The following is a 14,758-nucleotide window of genomic DNA, read 5'->3' on the forward strand; positions in this document are numbered from 1 at the left end:
TTTACTTGACAAGAAAATACATCGTCAAAACACCTTGATCTAGTCACATTTCCCTGAACAATATCCAAGAAGATGCTCCATGTTAATTCAAATAATCAAACAGTGGCTATTTAAATAGCTTGGTTTAGAATCTGAAGGCACGGTTGGGTGCTGTGGCTCACACCTGTAATCCCAGCACTTTGGGAGGTTGAAGGAGGCAGATCACTTGAGGTTAGGAGTTTGAGACCAGCCTGGCCAATGTGGTGAGACCCCGTCTCTACTAAAAATACAAAACTTAGCAAGGTGTGCTGGTGCAGGTCTGTAGTCCCAGCTACTTGGGAGGCTAAGGCAGGAGGATCTCTTGAACCTGGGAGGCAGAGGTTGCAGTGAGCCAAGACTGTGCCACTGCACTCCAGCCTGGGCAAAACAGCAAGAATTTGTCACACACACACATACACACACACACACACACACGAATTTGAAGGCAGAGGTAAGAAAGTTTTAAGTTTTGATTAATATTTCAGACCCCTGATCCTATCATTGGATGGATACAAAGACACAAATGTGTTTCCTGCAATTCTAACCCCTAGAAGCAACGTATTACTTTATGTACAATGTATGTTTGATATAGTACGGTATTTGTCCCCTCCAAATTTCATATTAAAATGTCATCAATAGATACAATATTATCTATTATCTGAATTTTACAAATGAAGAAACTGAGGTGCTATGGCTTGGATATGGTTTGTCTCCTCCAAACCTCGTGCTGAAATTTGATCCCTGGTGTTGGAGGTGGGGCTTAGTGGGAGGCTTTTGGGTTATGGGGGCAGATCTTTTATGAACGGTTTGGTACCCTCCCTACAGTAATGAATGATTTCTCACTCTATTAGTTCACTCTAGACTTGTTGTTAAAGAGTATGGCACTTCTCTCCCCTCTCTCTCTTGTTCCTTCACTTGCATGTGACACACCTACTCCCACTTCACCTTCTGCCATGAGTCAAAGCTTCCTGAGGCCCCACCAGAAGCTGAGCAGATGCCAGTTTCATGTTTGTACAGCCTGCAGAACTGTGAGCCAAATAAACCTCTTTTCTTTTTTCTTTCTTTTTTTAAATTATTATTATTATACTTTAAGTTCTAGGGTACATGCACACCATGTGCAGGTTTGTTACATATGTATACGTGACATGTTGGTGTGCTGCACCCATTAACTCATCATTTACATTACGTATATCTCCTAATGCTATCCCTCCACCCTCCCCCCACCCCACAACAGGCCCCGGAGTGTGATGTTCCCCTTCCTGTGTCCAAGTGATCTCATTGTTCAATTCCCACGTATGAGTGAGAACATGCAGTATTTGGTTTTCTGTTCTTGCGAAAGCAAATAAACCTCTTTTCTTTGTAAATTGCCCAGTCTTGGGTATTCCTTTACAACAATGCAGAACAGACTGACACAGTGCTTCAATGAATATTAGTACAAATATTCCTTACTGACATGGTAACAAAGTTGAAGCATTTGAGGTGAAAAAATATACAGAGGGAGGAACATTCTTAGAACTTATTCTATTTATTTATTTATTTATTTATTTATTTTTTGAGATAGAGTCTCGCTCTGTTGCCCAGGCTGGAGTGCAGTGGCGCAATCTCGGCTCACTGCAAGCTCGGCCTCCTGGGTTCACACCATTCTCCTGCCTCAGCCTCCCGAGTAGCTGGGACTACATGCGCCCACCCCCATGCCCAGCTAATTTATTATTATTATTATTACTATTTTGTATTTTTAGTAGAGATGGGGTTTCACCGCATTAGCCAGGATGGTCTTGATCTCCTGACCTCGTGATCCACCTGTTTCAGTCTCCCAAAGTGCTGGGATTACAGGCGTGAGCCACCGTGCCTGGCCTCTATTCTTGTTTTTCCCATTTCCCCGAAAGGTAGGAGGCATTTTCTAAGGGTCCCAAGGTATAAATTAGATTTACATAAACAGTGTAGCAGGATTCAGATGAGTTGTTTTGTGAACTAATATGAGAAAGGACCTTTCACATTTTCCTTTGCATAAATCCATAAGAGTGAAAGCAACATCAATTATAAAGAATTTGAAACTTCTTCCAAAGCCCTATTGATAAACAAGCACCTAAATAAACTTGTTAAGTGAACCTATTTTTAAGGAACAAAAATAAGAGTGGCACGAAAATGTCTGGAAGGTTTCCTACCAAAGTTTGAAGAGTAGTTACCTCAGGAGTAGAGAAATACAAGAGAAAGAACAGTCTTTGAACTGAACTGTAGATGTGCTTCAACTTTCCGCGTGCTACAAAATCTTCTCTCTCTCTAGGAGGATAGTCAGAAGGCCATCATCTCCACAGAGCTTGGAGTAACAGATTTTCTGAAATGGGTTTTTCAGCTACAGATTTTTAGATCTTTTCCAAAAAGGCTATTTCCATAAATAACCTTCCATGCAAACAACTTTTCATTTCCTTCAGACCTAAGTTAATATCACTCTTCCTTCTCCTGGCCATTAAAATTCAGGAATGGAGCCTGTTCTCTTGGATGTGCACTGCTTGGATGAAAATGAAACATTTCATGTTGGAATAAGCTTGTGAGCTCTCATCCCTCTTGTCATGGCTCTGGAGAAAGCTCTGACAGAAGAGGCTGGGCAGAAACATGGATAAGTACTTGGATACTTAAAAAGTCAAGTACAAGTGCCTGGGAAAATGCTGCTTTTAATGTTAAGGCTAGAGATGGGTCAACATTTTCACAGCAGTCTTCTCTTAAGGTAAAAAGTCACCTGGTGATTTCTACATCATAAAATCCAAAGGCTTTGACCTGTCTCTTCTTTCCGGCCTCTTTGCAGCAATTGATGCTGTTGGACTCTGACACTGAAATCCTCAACTCTTGGCTTTGGACATACTCCTCTTCCTGGCTCTCCTTATGCCTTCTTTATTGTCTCCTTTCTTACTTCTCTGCTTGTCTTTCTTCTTTTTCCTGAATGGGGGATCCCCTGGGTTCTGTCTCAAGTTTTCTCTTCTGTCTTTACACTCTTTCCCTTTCCCCACCATTCTCTAATCTGACGGCTTCCATGGTCATTCTATGTGAACTGTCACAGTGAGAACTGTCATTTACAGAGAGAGTCTCTGCACTCTATGAAGCACTTTCTACACATCATCTCACTGAGTGCACAACCCTCCTGTGGGCAATGCAACAGTTCCTCCATTTAGATGAGGAGGCAGAGGCTCAGGCAGGTTTCAAGACTCATCCATGAAATCTAAGACCACCCAGCAGATAAGTGACAGTGCAATGGTTTGATACTCCTGGCTCCAAGGCTCAAGCTGTTGCCCCACCACTGCTCCTCCTACCCATGACTCCTGGCCTCCAGTCTCACCTCAAAATCAATAAGAATTTTTCTCTGACCAACTTCTCTCCCTAACAAAGATGCCTTCTGAATGACCCACCGCCTTTCTCCCAATGACCAGGCTCACACTGGCTGGCATCTCAGGCTCATCTTGCTCTCTTTGACTTCCCTGGTCCTCACATATCCTCACCCCTAATCTCATCTGCTGCCAAATTCCATCTTTAACTTCCTCTTTCTCCTCTCCAAACCAACCTGCACACTGCTGCCTGCCTTTTTGCCTAGGTCACATTATTCCCTTAGTTATAACCTTTAGAGGTTTCCCTTGTTGATGAAATAACATCCAAATGCCTACCTTTTTTATTCAAAGTTCCAATCTACATTTCCTGTCAGATCTCTCAGAGTTTCCCTATAAGTGGACCACGTGCCAGTGAAACTGGGCAACTCATGATCCCCCGAGTGTCCAAGTGTCTCATGTTTATGCTTTTATTCAGGCTACTCCTTCTTATAGACAGACACTCCCCATCTACAGAAATCCTCCTCTCTTGGGCGTATTGCCACCCCACTCCCGCATCAATTCCTTCCACCTGCTCTCATTGGATGCCACTCTCCATCTTGAAGCCCTCACAGGTTTTCACTTGGACTTCTCTTGCAAAACCTGGCATATTCTATTTTGGGTTTGTTATTCCCTCCTTCCTCTTACCAAGGTCTATGTTCCTTGGCAGAGAGGGAATATATGATACTCTTTAGTGTATATCCAAACATCTATTCATTCAAGACATATAACAGGAGTCTAATAAATATATACTGATTAAACTTACTCAAACTTTGATAAAAGACAGCGATGTGAGGTCAAATATAATGTTTTACATGGTTTTCCCCCCGGCAAGCAGAAACAAAATGTTTTTCACAAACGAGATCAAGAAAGTATAAATGATGACCATGAATATATATCCTTAAAATGATTACCTTTTTCCTCTGATTTAAAAGGAGGAGGAGGCAGAAAGGCAAAAGTGGAGAAGACAAACAATGTTAGGTTTTGTCCATTGTCAAATGAAGAATGAAGAGAAAACAACTTAGAGTAGAATGCAAGTCATTAATAACAAAGCATGAAAATGCTGAAATATAAACATCCAATTTACATGTAGCTCTCTTGTGACATAAATATTGGCAAGTAAGGTAAACTATGACGATATCAACTTATAATTATTAATATGTTATCCTCCAAAAATATTCTTTGGTTGATCCCTAACTATAGTCTCTTCCTAAGTAGATGATAAGTTTGCTGACACTTCAGCATTGGTGCAAATATTGGTGCTTATTAAGTGTTTTCCTTAGGACCAAGTAGCAAGGAGGATCATGAGTTATCTAAGGCCTCTTTCTCAAATAGTGAACACAATTTTGTTAGTTTTTTTTGGGGGGGGGATATCCAATATATAGCTATATTTAATTATAAAAATGCAAACATTTATATCAGATGCAATGATACTCACTGAACGTGTATCTATATACACTGAAGTTGTAACTTTAATTTCCCTTTCGGGCCAATTTGTTTTAATTTTCTATGAGACAGAAGAAACTTCAAATCATGGACAACCACATGATCTTACTGAGGAGTTATAAGCAACTGGATATGGCAAGATCAGTGCAAATTCATCAGCAACATTGGTAAAACAATCCGAAGTATGTGTTGATGGAAAAATCAGTGCTCTCCCATTAGGACTGAACATCATACTATCTCCAAACATAATTCAATTTCTTAAACTCTTGATTTTTGAAATCCAAGGGATTCCTTAAGGTATGAATCTTCTGTTCATATTTAACAATGGGAAAGTTCCAGATTTCAGGAAGTGGGACATCAGCAATGATAATAGGTATGAGGTCAGAAGGTGATGGACATTACTGAGATGGTGCTAGTTATTGCACAGAGAATCCAGGAAATATCATCTGTGCACTGGAGACTCAAATTTGGTTTGAATAACCAAGGAGTCTACTGGGAACCAATGACTTAGTCAGTGTAGATGTTCTTCAGTGATTGACAGGCCTATTTAAATATTAACAAAAAATGAATGCTACAATCTCCATATTTTGGGAGGATGGTAGGGTAGAGAAGATGAAAACCTACAAGATGCAATATAGTCAGAAATTAAAACCTTCTGGTCACTCACCACAATCATTTGAGCCACGTAACTTTCAGGTCCAGTGTATTCTGTTGGGTCTTTAACTTTCACCAGGACTATGAAGTACAAATAATGCCACATATTGTGTTCTGACTTAATGTGCTCCTCAAATGAAACCGTTTTATTATCAAACTTGTCTCTCTCAAGTCCTGCAAAACACAGGCAACATAATATATGTAATTCATCATTTAATCAGTACTTGCTTCTTAGCATAAAAACAAAACATAATAATTATTGTGAAAAAATGCTTTCAGTAAGAGTGTGCCAATTTAAAATGTTATGATTAAAAACAACACAGCACATAAGACCTCCAGAAAAGAGGCCATCGTTTATAGATTTTTTTTACCAACTAACATTTATTTTTCCCCATGGATCCTTGGAAATGTGCAGTTCTATAATAGATTAAAAAGTTGCAGATAATTTTAAATATAGCCATATCAAAATTTTCAAATTAAACCGTACCACAAGTCTGAGAAAAAGAGGTAAAAATGATCATGCAAGAAAAGGTATGCTTGCTAATCAGGACAGGAAAAAAAGAAATAACACACACACACACACATCATTTTACCCAGGAACTTGGATTAAAAGAGGGAAGGAATTGAGAGAGTCATCCGTTTTCAACCACTTGGAGTCAGTGAAAGGAACACAAAGGAGATGGCTGTCCACATACTGAGACAATGAGGGATCACACTACGCCAGCCCTCTAGGGTACCATGTTTCAGGCATTTTGGGGAGGGGGTGATATGTTCCATTTCCAAGGCACATTTTCAAGCCTTTGGAAGTACAGTAAAGAAAGTATCTAGATAATAAAATTCTTTTCTCTCAAAGTTAGAGAACAGATGAAAAGAAATGAATAGAGATGAAAAAAAAAAAACATCTATGGAAACATGAATTCGAATGCCAAGTGAAGTGGGATGTTGGGATTCAGTTTGGTTTTTAGAGCTCGGATATTGAAGAAGAAACCAGGAAACTGAAATCCAACCCTGGCTATTCTTTCTCTAAGCATTTTTTGTAAGTTCACTCCGGGATGTAGAAAACCCTTTTATTTATTTACTTTTCTGAGACAGAGTCTCACTCTGTTTCCCAAGTTGAAGTGCAGTGGCTCACTGCAGCCTCAACCTCCCAGGTTCAATTGATCCTCCCACCTCCACCTCCTAAGTACCTGGGACTAGAGGCATGCACCACCATGCCTGGCTAATTTTTGTTTGTTTGTTTGTTTGTTTTTGTAGACATGGGGCTTGACAATGTTGCCCAGCCTGAAGACCCTTTTTAAATAATAAGATATAAAGCACAATAAGTAAAAAATCTGTCCCCAGTGAAGGGGTGACTTTTTATTTACATTATTGGATATCTGTATGGAAAATACCATAAAATTCTGCTGGCTAATGGCTAGGCCTCATCTTATTTGACCTATCATCAACTCAGCATGCCCAAATAAACTCCAATTCTCTTCGCTAAACCTGCTTCAACCACAGTCCTCCCATTTTATTCGATGGCAGCTCTGTTCTAGTTGTTCAAGCCAAAAGCCTAGACGTCATTCTTGAATCCTCTCTGCCTCTCACACACCACATCCAATCCATGTTGAAATGCTTTTGGCTCTACCTGCAAAATATATCCAGAATCTGACCACTTCTCATCCGCTCTGCTGCTACACTCTGGTCTGAGCCATTGTCATCCCTCATGTGTATTACTGCAGTAGACTCCCAGGCCTCCCTGTTTCCATCTTTACTCTCCACAGCCCATTCTCAACACAGCAGCCAGAGTGATCCTTTAAAAACCTAAGAGAAATAGTGTCTCCCTTCTGTTGCAAACCCAACAATGGCTCCCCCACCCCCTTGAAGACAAAGGTCAAAGTCCTTACAAGTGCCTACAAGTAGAGTTGCTAGATAAGCTACAGCATGGTCAGTTATGTTTGAATTTCAGATAACAATAAATAATTCTTTAGTATGAGTCCCATGCAATATGTATTTGCTAAATCCTATGTGACTTGGCCTCATAGCCACACTAACCTTACCTCTTACTATTCTCTCCCTTGCTACCTCCCATGCAACCATACTGGCCTCTTTGCTTTGTTTTAAACACAGGGCCTTTGGACTTCAGGACCTTTGGAATGGTTGTTTCCTCTGATCACAAAACTCTTCTCACTGACATCTCTTTAACTAACTCATTCACCTACAAGTTTTTGCTGAAATCTCACCATCTCAATGTGGTTTAATTTGATCACCCTGTTTAACAACACAACCAATCCCTTCCTTTCTGCTGACCTTCTTGATCACCTTTTCTCTTTTCCTCTCTTTTTCTTACAGGGCTTACTACCTCCTTATAGGTTGAATATAGCCATATCAAAGTTGTTAAATTAAACTGGATTACATCTCTAAGATAAGGAGGTAAAATGACTGTGTAAGAAAAAGCCTGTCTGATAATCAGCAAAGAAGAAAGGTTATTTCATCTAGCAACTTGGATAAAAATTTATTACGTTTATTAAGTATTGTGTTTGTCCTCTCACTAGAGTATAAGAGCCACCTGGGCAGATATATTTGTTTCTTTTCTTCACCAATGGTCCCAATAGCTCAGAATGATATTTGGTACATAGTTGGCACTCAATTAAATACTGATTGATTGAATTAAGAATGTTCTACTACTAAAATATTGTTCCACTAGAATGGCTATAACCAAAACCAGATAATAATAAGTGATGGTGAAGATGTGGAGAAATTAGAATCCTCATACACTGCTAACAGAAATGTAAAATAGTGCAGCTGCTACTTTGGAAAACAGTTTGGCAATTCCTCAAAGGGTTAAATAGAGTTACCATATAACTAAGCATACTCCACTCCTGGGTATATATTCAAGAGAACTGAAAATGTATGTTCACATAAAAACTTGTACATGAATGTTCATAGCAGCATTATTCATAATAACCAAAAATGGAAACAACCCCAATGTCCATTAATTGATGAAAGGATAAAATATGGTATATCCATTGACAGGATAATTTTTTACAATAAAAAGGAATGAGGCACCTATACCTGCTACAACATGAACCTTTAAAACATCCTACTAAGTGAAAGAAGCTAGTTGCGAAAGTCCACATATTATGGTTCCATTTAAATAAAATGTCCAATATAGGCAAATTCACAGAGGCAAAAAGTAGATCGGTGGATGGCTGGGGGGAGGTGGAGATGGAAGGTTAGGGATCAGATGATGGCTAAAGGGTATGGGGTTTCTTTCTGGGACAATGAAAATGTTCTAAAATCAATTATGGTGATGGATGCACAACTCTGAATATACTAAAAACCACTGAATTGTACATATTAAATGGATGAATTATATGGTGTGTGAATGATATCTCAATAGAGCTATTAATAACAAACACAAAACACTAAAAACAAACAAAAGAGAGAAAAACAAACCAAACAAAAGAGAGAAAATGTTAAAGTAGATTTCCCCAGAATTCAATTCAAACATCTACCAGTTGCAAGGTAATGAGGCTATAAAAATAAGGTTCTTACTATCAATTAATCTGTAATACAGTAGAGGAAACAGACAATTTGTGTTATATTCTGAAGAGGTATAAACTGCCAAGGGAGCATAAAGAAGGACAAAATGAATTCTGATGAGGGTCATTTTAAAAGGTTTCCAAGAGGTATAAAGCTTGAAAAATCCAGCCTCAGTACATGATTATGGTAAGTGGAGAAGAGGCAGATGGTAATAAAAGGTACTTGATTTTTATTGTGCACCTATTGATGCTGACAACTATAAAGATGTTTAAATATGCTATTATAATTACAGTAATCCAATCTGACCTTTTAGCATGTGAGGAAATAGATTCAGAATGATTCAATAAATTGCTCAAGTTAATACCCCTATTTAGCAGAAGAGTCGGTCAGTATTTAAATACAAATATTTCTGACTCTAAAGCCCATGTTCTTTTGCCATCTGGGCAGGAGAAATGGCATGGAAAAACCAGAGATGAAAGTACATGACCTGTTTGGGGAATGTCAGTTACTCTGGTGTGGCAGAAAGGGAACATTTGGAGATGCAGACGAAATGGTACATCTGGCAGAAACAATGGCAAGCTTTAAACTCAAAGCTAAGGCATCTGTATTTTATTCTGAAAGCTGCTTCTTCCTCTTCCTCCCCTTCCTCTTCTTCCTCTGCTTCTTCCTACTCTTCCTCCTCCTCTTCCTCTTCTTCTTCTTCTCCTTCTCCTTCTTGTTCTTTGACAGTCTTGCTCTGTCACCCAGGCTGGAGTGCAGTGATGCAATCTCAGCTCACTGCAACCTCCGCCTTCCAGGTTCAAGCGATTCTCCTGCCTCAGCCTCCTGAGTAGCTGGGGTTACAGGAATGCGCCACCATGCCCAACTAATTTTCGTATTTTTACTAGAGATGGGGTTTCACCATGTTGGCCAGGCTGGTCTTAAACTCCTGACTTCAGGTTATATGTTTGCCTCAGCCTCCCAAAGTTGCTGAGACTACAGGCATGAGCCACCGTACCCAGGCTATTCTGAAAACTTCTGAGGAGAAACTAGTGTATTGAGAGATATACTTCAAGTCATTCCTGTGGCAGGATTCAGGGGAAGATTGGGATAAGAGACTGAGGATGCAAGACCCAGGCACCAGGGCAGTGGAGGGGGAAATGTAAAAGAGGGAAACTGGTTGTTCTTCATCTTCATAAGTTCTTGCTCTCTAAGCTTCATCATCCATTCTGCGGTTTTAGCATCATCTTGCTAATGTTTTCTCAATACTTATCCCCAGTATTGATCTTTCTTCTCAACTTCCATTCCTATTCCAGCTGCCAGCTGGATATATCCACCTGGATAGCTTGTGGGGGATGTCAAACTTAGCTCGTCAAAAATTTGTTTCTTGAGCCCTCTTCTTCGCCTCTGTTAATGAAGTCCCCATTGACCAGAGAACTTAAAGTCATTCTGAGACTCAGGCACTGACATTCCACTCAACACAGTTCTTGTAGAATGTTGCCTTTCTCATCATTTGCCAAATACACCAAGACACCTTCATCTACTCTCTTTTCTGCCTTCCAAGTATTCCTTCTTCAAGACTCAGCTCCCCCACTTCCACCACCGACTCCCACAGACACAACCAGCTGTTTGATCTTCTGGGCCCACAACACTTCACTATGAAAATGTGTCTGTTTCTATCTTAGCCTCTACCATTTTACTGTCTGACTCATTTTTGCATTACCAGCACCTGGCAGAATGTCTGGAGAACAGTAGGCACACAACTAAATTTGACAGAATAATTAAATAAATGAATAAGAGAGACTGAAGAGGCATTTTGGAATGAAAACTTGAAAGGACTTGATGCCCAATCAGAGGTATAGATTGAGGAAGAAGGAGAAATCAATAATGACTCTGAATTTTCTGACTTGAATGACTTGAGTTTATGATAATATTGGCACAGCAAGATACCCTATCCTTAGAATAGGAATTTATTTTTATTTATTTATTTATTTATTTGAGACAGAGTCTCGCTCAGTCATCCAGGCTGGAGTGCAGTGGCGCAATCTTGGCTCACTGCAAGCTCCACCTCCCAGGTTCAGGCCATTCTCCTGCCTCAGCCTCCTGAGTAGCTGGGACTACAGGCACCTGCCACCACACCCGGTTATTTTTTTTGTATTTTTAGTAGAGACGGGGTTTCACCATGTTAGCCAGGATGGTCTCGATCTCCTGACCTCGTGATCTGCCCGCCTCGGCCTCCCAAAGTGCTGGGATTACAGGCGTGAGCCACCGCGCCTGGCCTCAGAATAGGAATTCTGACTTGTCATCAAATCCTTTCTCCGTGCTGTTGTTTTGTCACACCTGGTCTTTTGACATCTCTTTCTTACTGGATTTTCAGCCTCTAGTAACTCAATGTTCATAATTAATATGGATGCAAGAGCTAATCTGTGTCTCTGCTTCCTGCTCAGCTCTGTCATCTGCTAATCATCGCCCTCCCACGGCCACCTTCTGGATCACTGGCTATTGTTTTTCTGAGTCAGGCTTCACTTTCAAACATCTGGACATTGTCTTCAAGGCTGGGAAAGTTCCAACTAGTCCACTGCCTGTCACAGAATCTACATCCTCTTGTCCTACTCTGGGTGTCCCTTGGCACACACCAGGAGCCAGTTCTCTCCTACTGTGGAGATTCTCTCCTTTGTTATTTGGTACTATGTCCTTCTTTGGATCACAACTTCACATCCAACTTTACCAAGAACCATTTCTAGACCAGTCACTATTTTACAGCCTACTAGCACAACCCCCAAATATACCAACCATTTAAATCATTCTTGTTAACTAAGTTCTCCTAACATATATGAGATGAATTATATCATTTGTGTGGTTGGAGCTTCTAGGAATGAATGAATATACATTATCATATATATCAGATATACACTATCATAATGCTTCTTATGTGTTTCTGATGAAGGTCCTTTAAGGGAAGAGAGCAGAAAATGTATATGTTTCTTTTACTGAGGTCCCAGAAAGTAGCAGCTAAAAGTACCTGAAGCCAATTATCCATTTTTTAAAAAGTTTCTATTTTATTTTAAATATTCACACTGAATTTGCTCTATTTTACGATAATCTGTTTGTTCTAGTATAAAAATACTATTTAAGATTACACTTAGGTTAAATTACCTAAGTGTTCCCTCAGATTTTTGAATAAATGTGAAGCTTCTAGAAAACAGACAATATTGATCTTACATCTCTTTGAGCATCCTGTGATGTCACCCTATATTCCTGTGGGCAGCACTCCACAGAAACAATACCCTGCATGTAACAAAATCTGGAGCAACCTGGAATCAGCACACCTGCTGTCTGCAGTACATACGATCTCAGTATTTTATCTTCCTTTCGTAGATTATAAGCCAGACAAGTATAGAGACAGTATCAGCCTGAGGCTGACTTATTGGATAGTCATTCATTAAGCAAATATTTACGGATCTTCACCAATACACATTATAAAAGTGAAAAAAAATGGGTAAGACATGGATCTGGTTCTCTTAAAGAAGAGAAATTAACATGTGTTGAGGGCAGACCTTCAGTTAAGCCTCCTGCTAGAGATTTTGATATACATGATCTCATTTATACTTACCACAACACCAAACCGTGGCATTATATTCTTCATTTTCCAGGTGAGGAAACAGTAGCTCAGGATGATTAGAAATTTGGCCAAGATCACATAGCTAGGATGCAGAACCAGTGTAGACCTATGACTACTTGACTATAAAGTTCATACATGTTCTTTGATGTGAGAATGCATGGCATCCAGCAATGGTGATCAGACAACAGAAATATGTACAGTGCCATATCACTAAGTGCAATGTGAGGAATTTAGGGGCAGATGTGTGAGATCAGAGAAGACTTCTAGAACAATGGCATTAGAGCTGTGTCTCAGAGCGTAGGAATTGGGGCATTCCAAATGAAATTGTTCTCCCACAACTAAGAATACATGGAGAGTCTAGGAAGTTAAAGGTAAGTAATGTAGTTGCCCTGGAACTTGAGCTATAAATGGGAGAATGGTGGGGGAGAAGGTAGGCAAAAAAAGAAGGGGCCAGATTGTGGGGTAGCTTAGATGCCAGGAAAATTAGAGTTTCAGAGTTATAGACTGTGCAATGTTATTGATGGCTTTTTGAGTAGGGAAATGAATAATTCAAACTGGAAAAATTAAGTCTGGCAACACTGAGCCGGCCATTTGGGGTTGTGAGCCAGGGTTAGCCTGAAAAACTAAGATGTGGCTGTGGGAATGTGTGGAAGGATGTGGGTGAGATTGTGAAAGTGGATTCATTAGCACATGGTAGCTAGGGCACCTGGAAGAGAAAAAAGGAGATGCTAAACATGATGGTGTGGTTCCCTCAGATAACTGAAGGCACTGTGGGATATTATTAATAGCTATATGCACGTCAGGATAAAGAGCTAGGCTTGAGGGGGGAGACGGAAAGGGATGATGCACTGGCTTCAGACATGGCCGGTTTGGCTGCCAGGAAGACATGCCTGTCTAACTGTCCAGTGAGCGACTGAAAACAGAGGGGAAAGCCTGGGGAAAAGGTTGGAGCTGAGCGTGCATACTTGGCAATAATCTGCATAAAAGTGATGTCAAAGAGGAGGACAGAGAGAAGAGACAAGGAGTCAAGGGCAAAATCAAAACCTCCTATTATGGGGTTTTGAGAGAAGGAATAGGACCCTGTGACCAAGAAAAAGCAAGCAGAAGAAGAAGAAAAGGTCAGCGGGAAGTTAACAGTGAGATTCAAGAACACTTCAGTTTGTTGACGACAGTTATTATGATGTTTAAAGGAATTTATAGGTGACTGGCTTTTTAATAACTGTGAAAGCCAAAGAGAATTCTGACTGTGAAGGGAAAGCTTAGAGGAGCAGGAATCATGGGTAAGCAATGGGCTTAGGTTGCTGTTCATGTTTTTCGTTAAAACATAGGAGACAATATCATGTCTTAGAATGAGGCTTCCAGCCTCTGGTCCATTCTGCCAAAGAGCATCTCTCTCAGAGGTAGTGTACCAACATGATGATGATCACGACCATGAAGAAAAGGGCATAGAGGAAGAAGCAGTGCAAAAGAAAGACCATGAGATACACCAAGAAGTTTCCGAGGGCAGCGTCATTCTCCTGTATGGGACTCACTCTTCTAAACAACAGCTTGGCCCCATAACGCTATACCCTTCCACCAGGATCTGTCCTTAGGCTTGGTTATACTTGAATGAGAACCTGTCGCTTTGTCATTTTAGAATAGGATAACTGAATGGACTTTTGAGTTAGGTAGTCCTCTGTTCAAATCTTGGCTCTTCTGCTTACTAACTGGATGTTGATGGGAGCCAAGTCTCTGTTCCTATGTTTGTAAAGGGGTGGTAATATACATCATACATAGTATCAAAATAAATACCTAAGTAAAAAGCCAGAAATGTAGTAAGTATTCAATAAATAATCATTTTAAAAAATGTTTATGATGAGGCTGAAAGGGGACAGAGCTCCAGGTGAGGTGACCCAAGGGAAGAGAGGATCATCCTTGGAAAGGCTGAGAAGAGAAGAAAGGAGACACACATACATCTATTGTGAAGAAATGGAGGTGGTGATAGTTGTCACATAAAGAAGAGAAAAATAGAAAAAAATACAGGGTATGGGTTATTTTTCTATAAAGGTAGGAGGAGGTATATTTATCTTCCAAGGTTGAAGGAGTGTCCTCTCAGCCTCTTCCCCAAACCCCCGAATTGTATGACATCTTCCTTGATTACATCTCAATTTTGCTTTCCCCA

The 14,758-nt window shown here is 40.2% G+C and overlaps 3 protein-coding genes across 15 annotated transcripts in view; 1 reads left to right on the forward strand and 2 right to left on the reverse strand.

Annotated features, from left to right (window-relative positions):
- Nucleotides 1-14,758, forward strand: part of MED21 (mediator complex subunit 21) — a 1,150,573-nt gene that overhangs the window by 479,715 nt on the left and 656,100 nt on the right. The gene's annotated exons all lie outside the window — the stretch shown is intronic.
- Nucleotides 1-14,758, reverse strand: part of BHLHE41 (basic helix-loop-helix family member e41) — a 348,201-nt gene that overhangs the window by 259,607 nt on the left and 73,836 nt on the right. The gene's annotated exons all lie outside the window — the stretch shown is intronic.
- ITPR2 (inositol 1,4,5-trisphosphate receptor type 2) overlaps nt 1-14,758 on the reverse strand; it is a 495,967-nt gene that overhangs the window by 41,766 nt on the left and 439,443 nt on the right. For both annotated transcript variants that reach the window (XM_050746648.1, XM_050746649.1), the window contains one exon: nt 5,485-5,645. In XM_050746648.1, the coding sequence (XP_050602605.1) occupies nt 5,485-5,645 (161 nt within the window). The remainder of the gene's footprint in view (nt 1-5,484; nt 5,646-14,758) is intronic.

The sequence above is a fragment of the Macaca thibetana genome, chromosome 11, assembly GCF_024542745.1.
Source record: "Macaca thibetana thibetana isolate TM-01 chromosome 11, ASM2454274v1, whole genome shotgun sequence".
NCBI lineage: Eukaryota > Metazoa > Chordata > Mammalia > Primates > Cercopithecidae > Macaca > Macaca thibetana.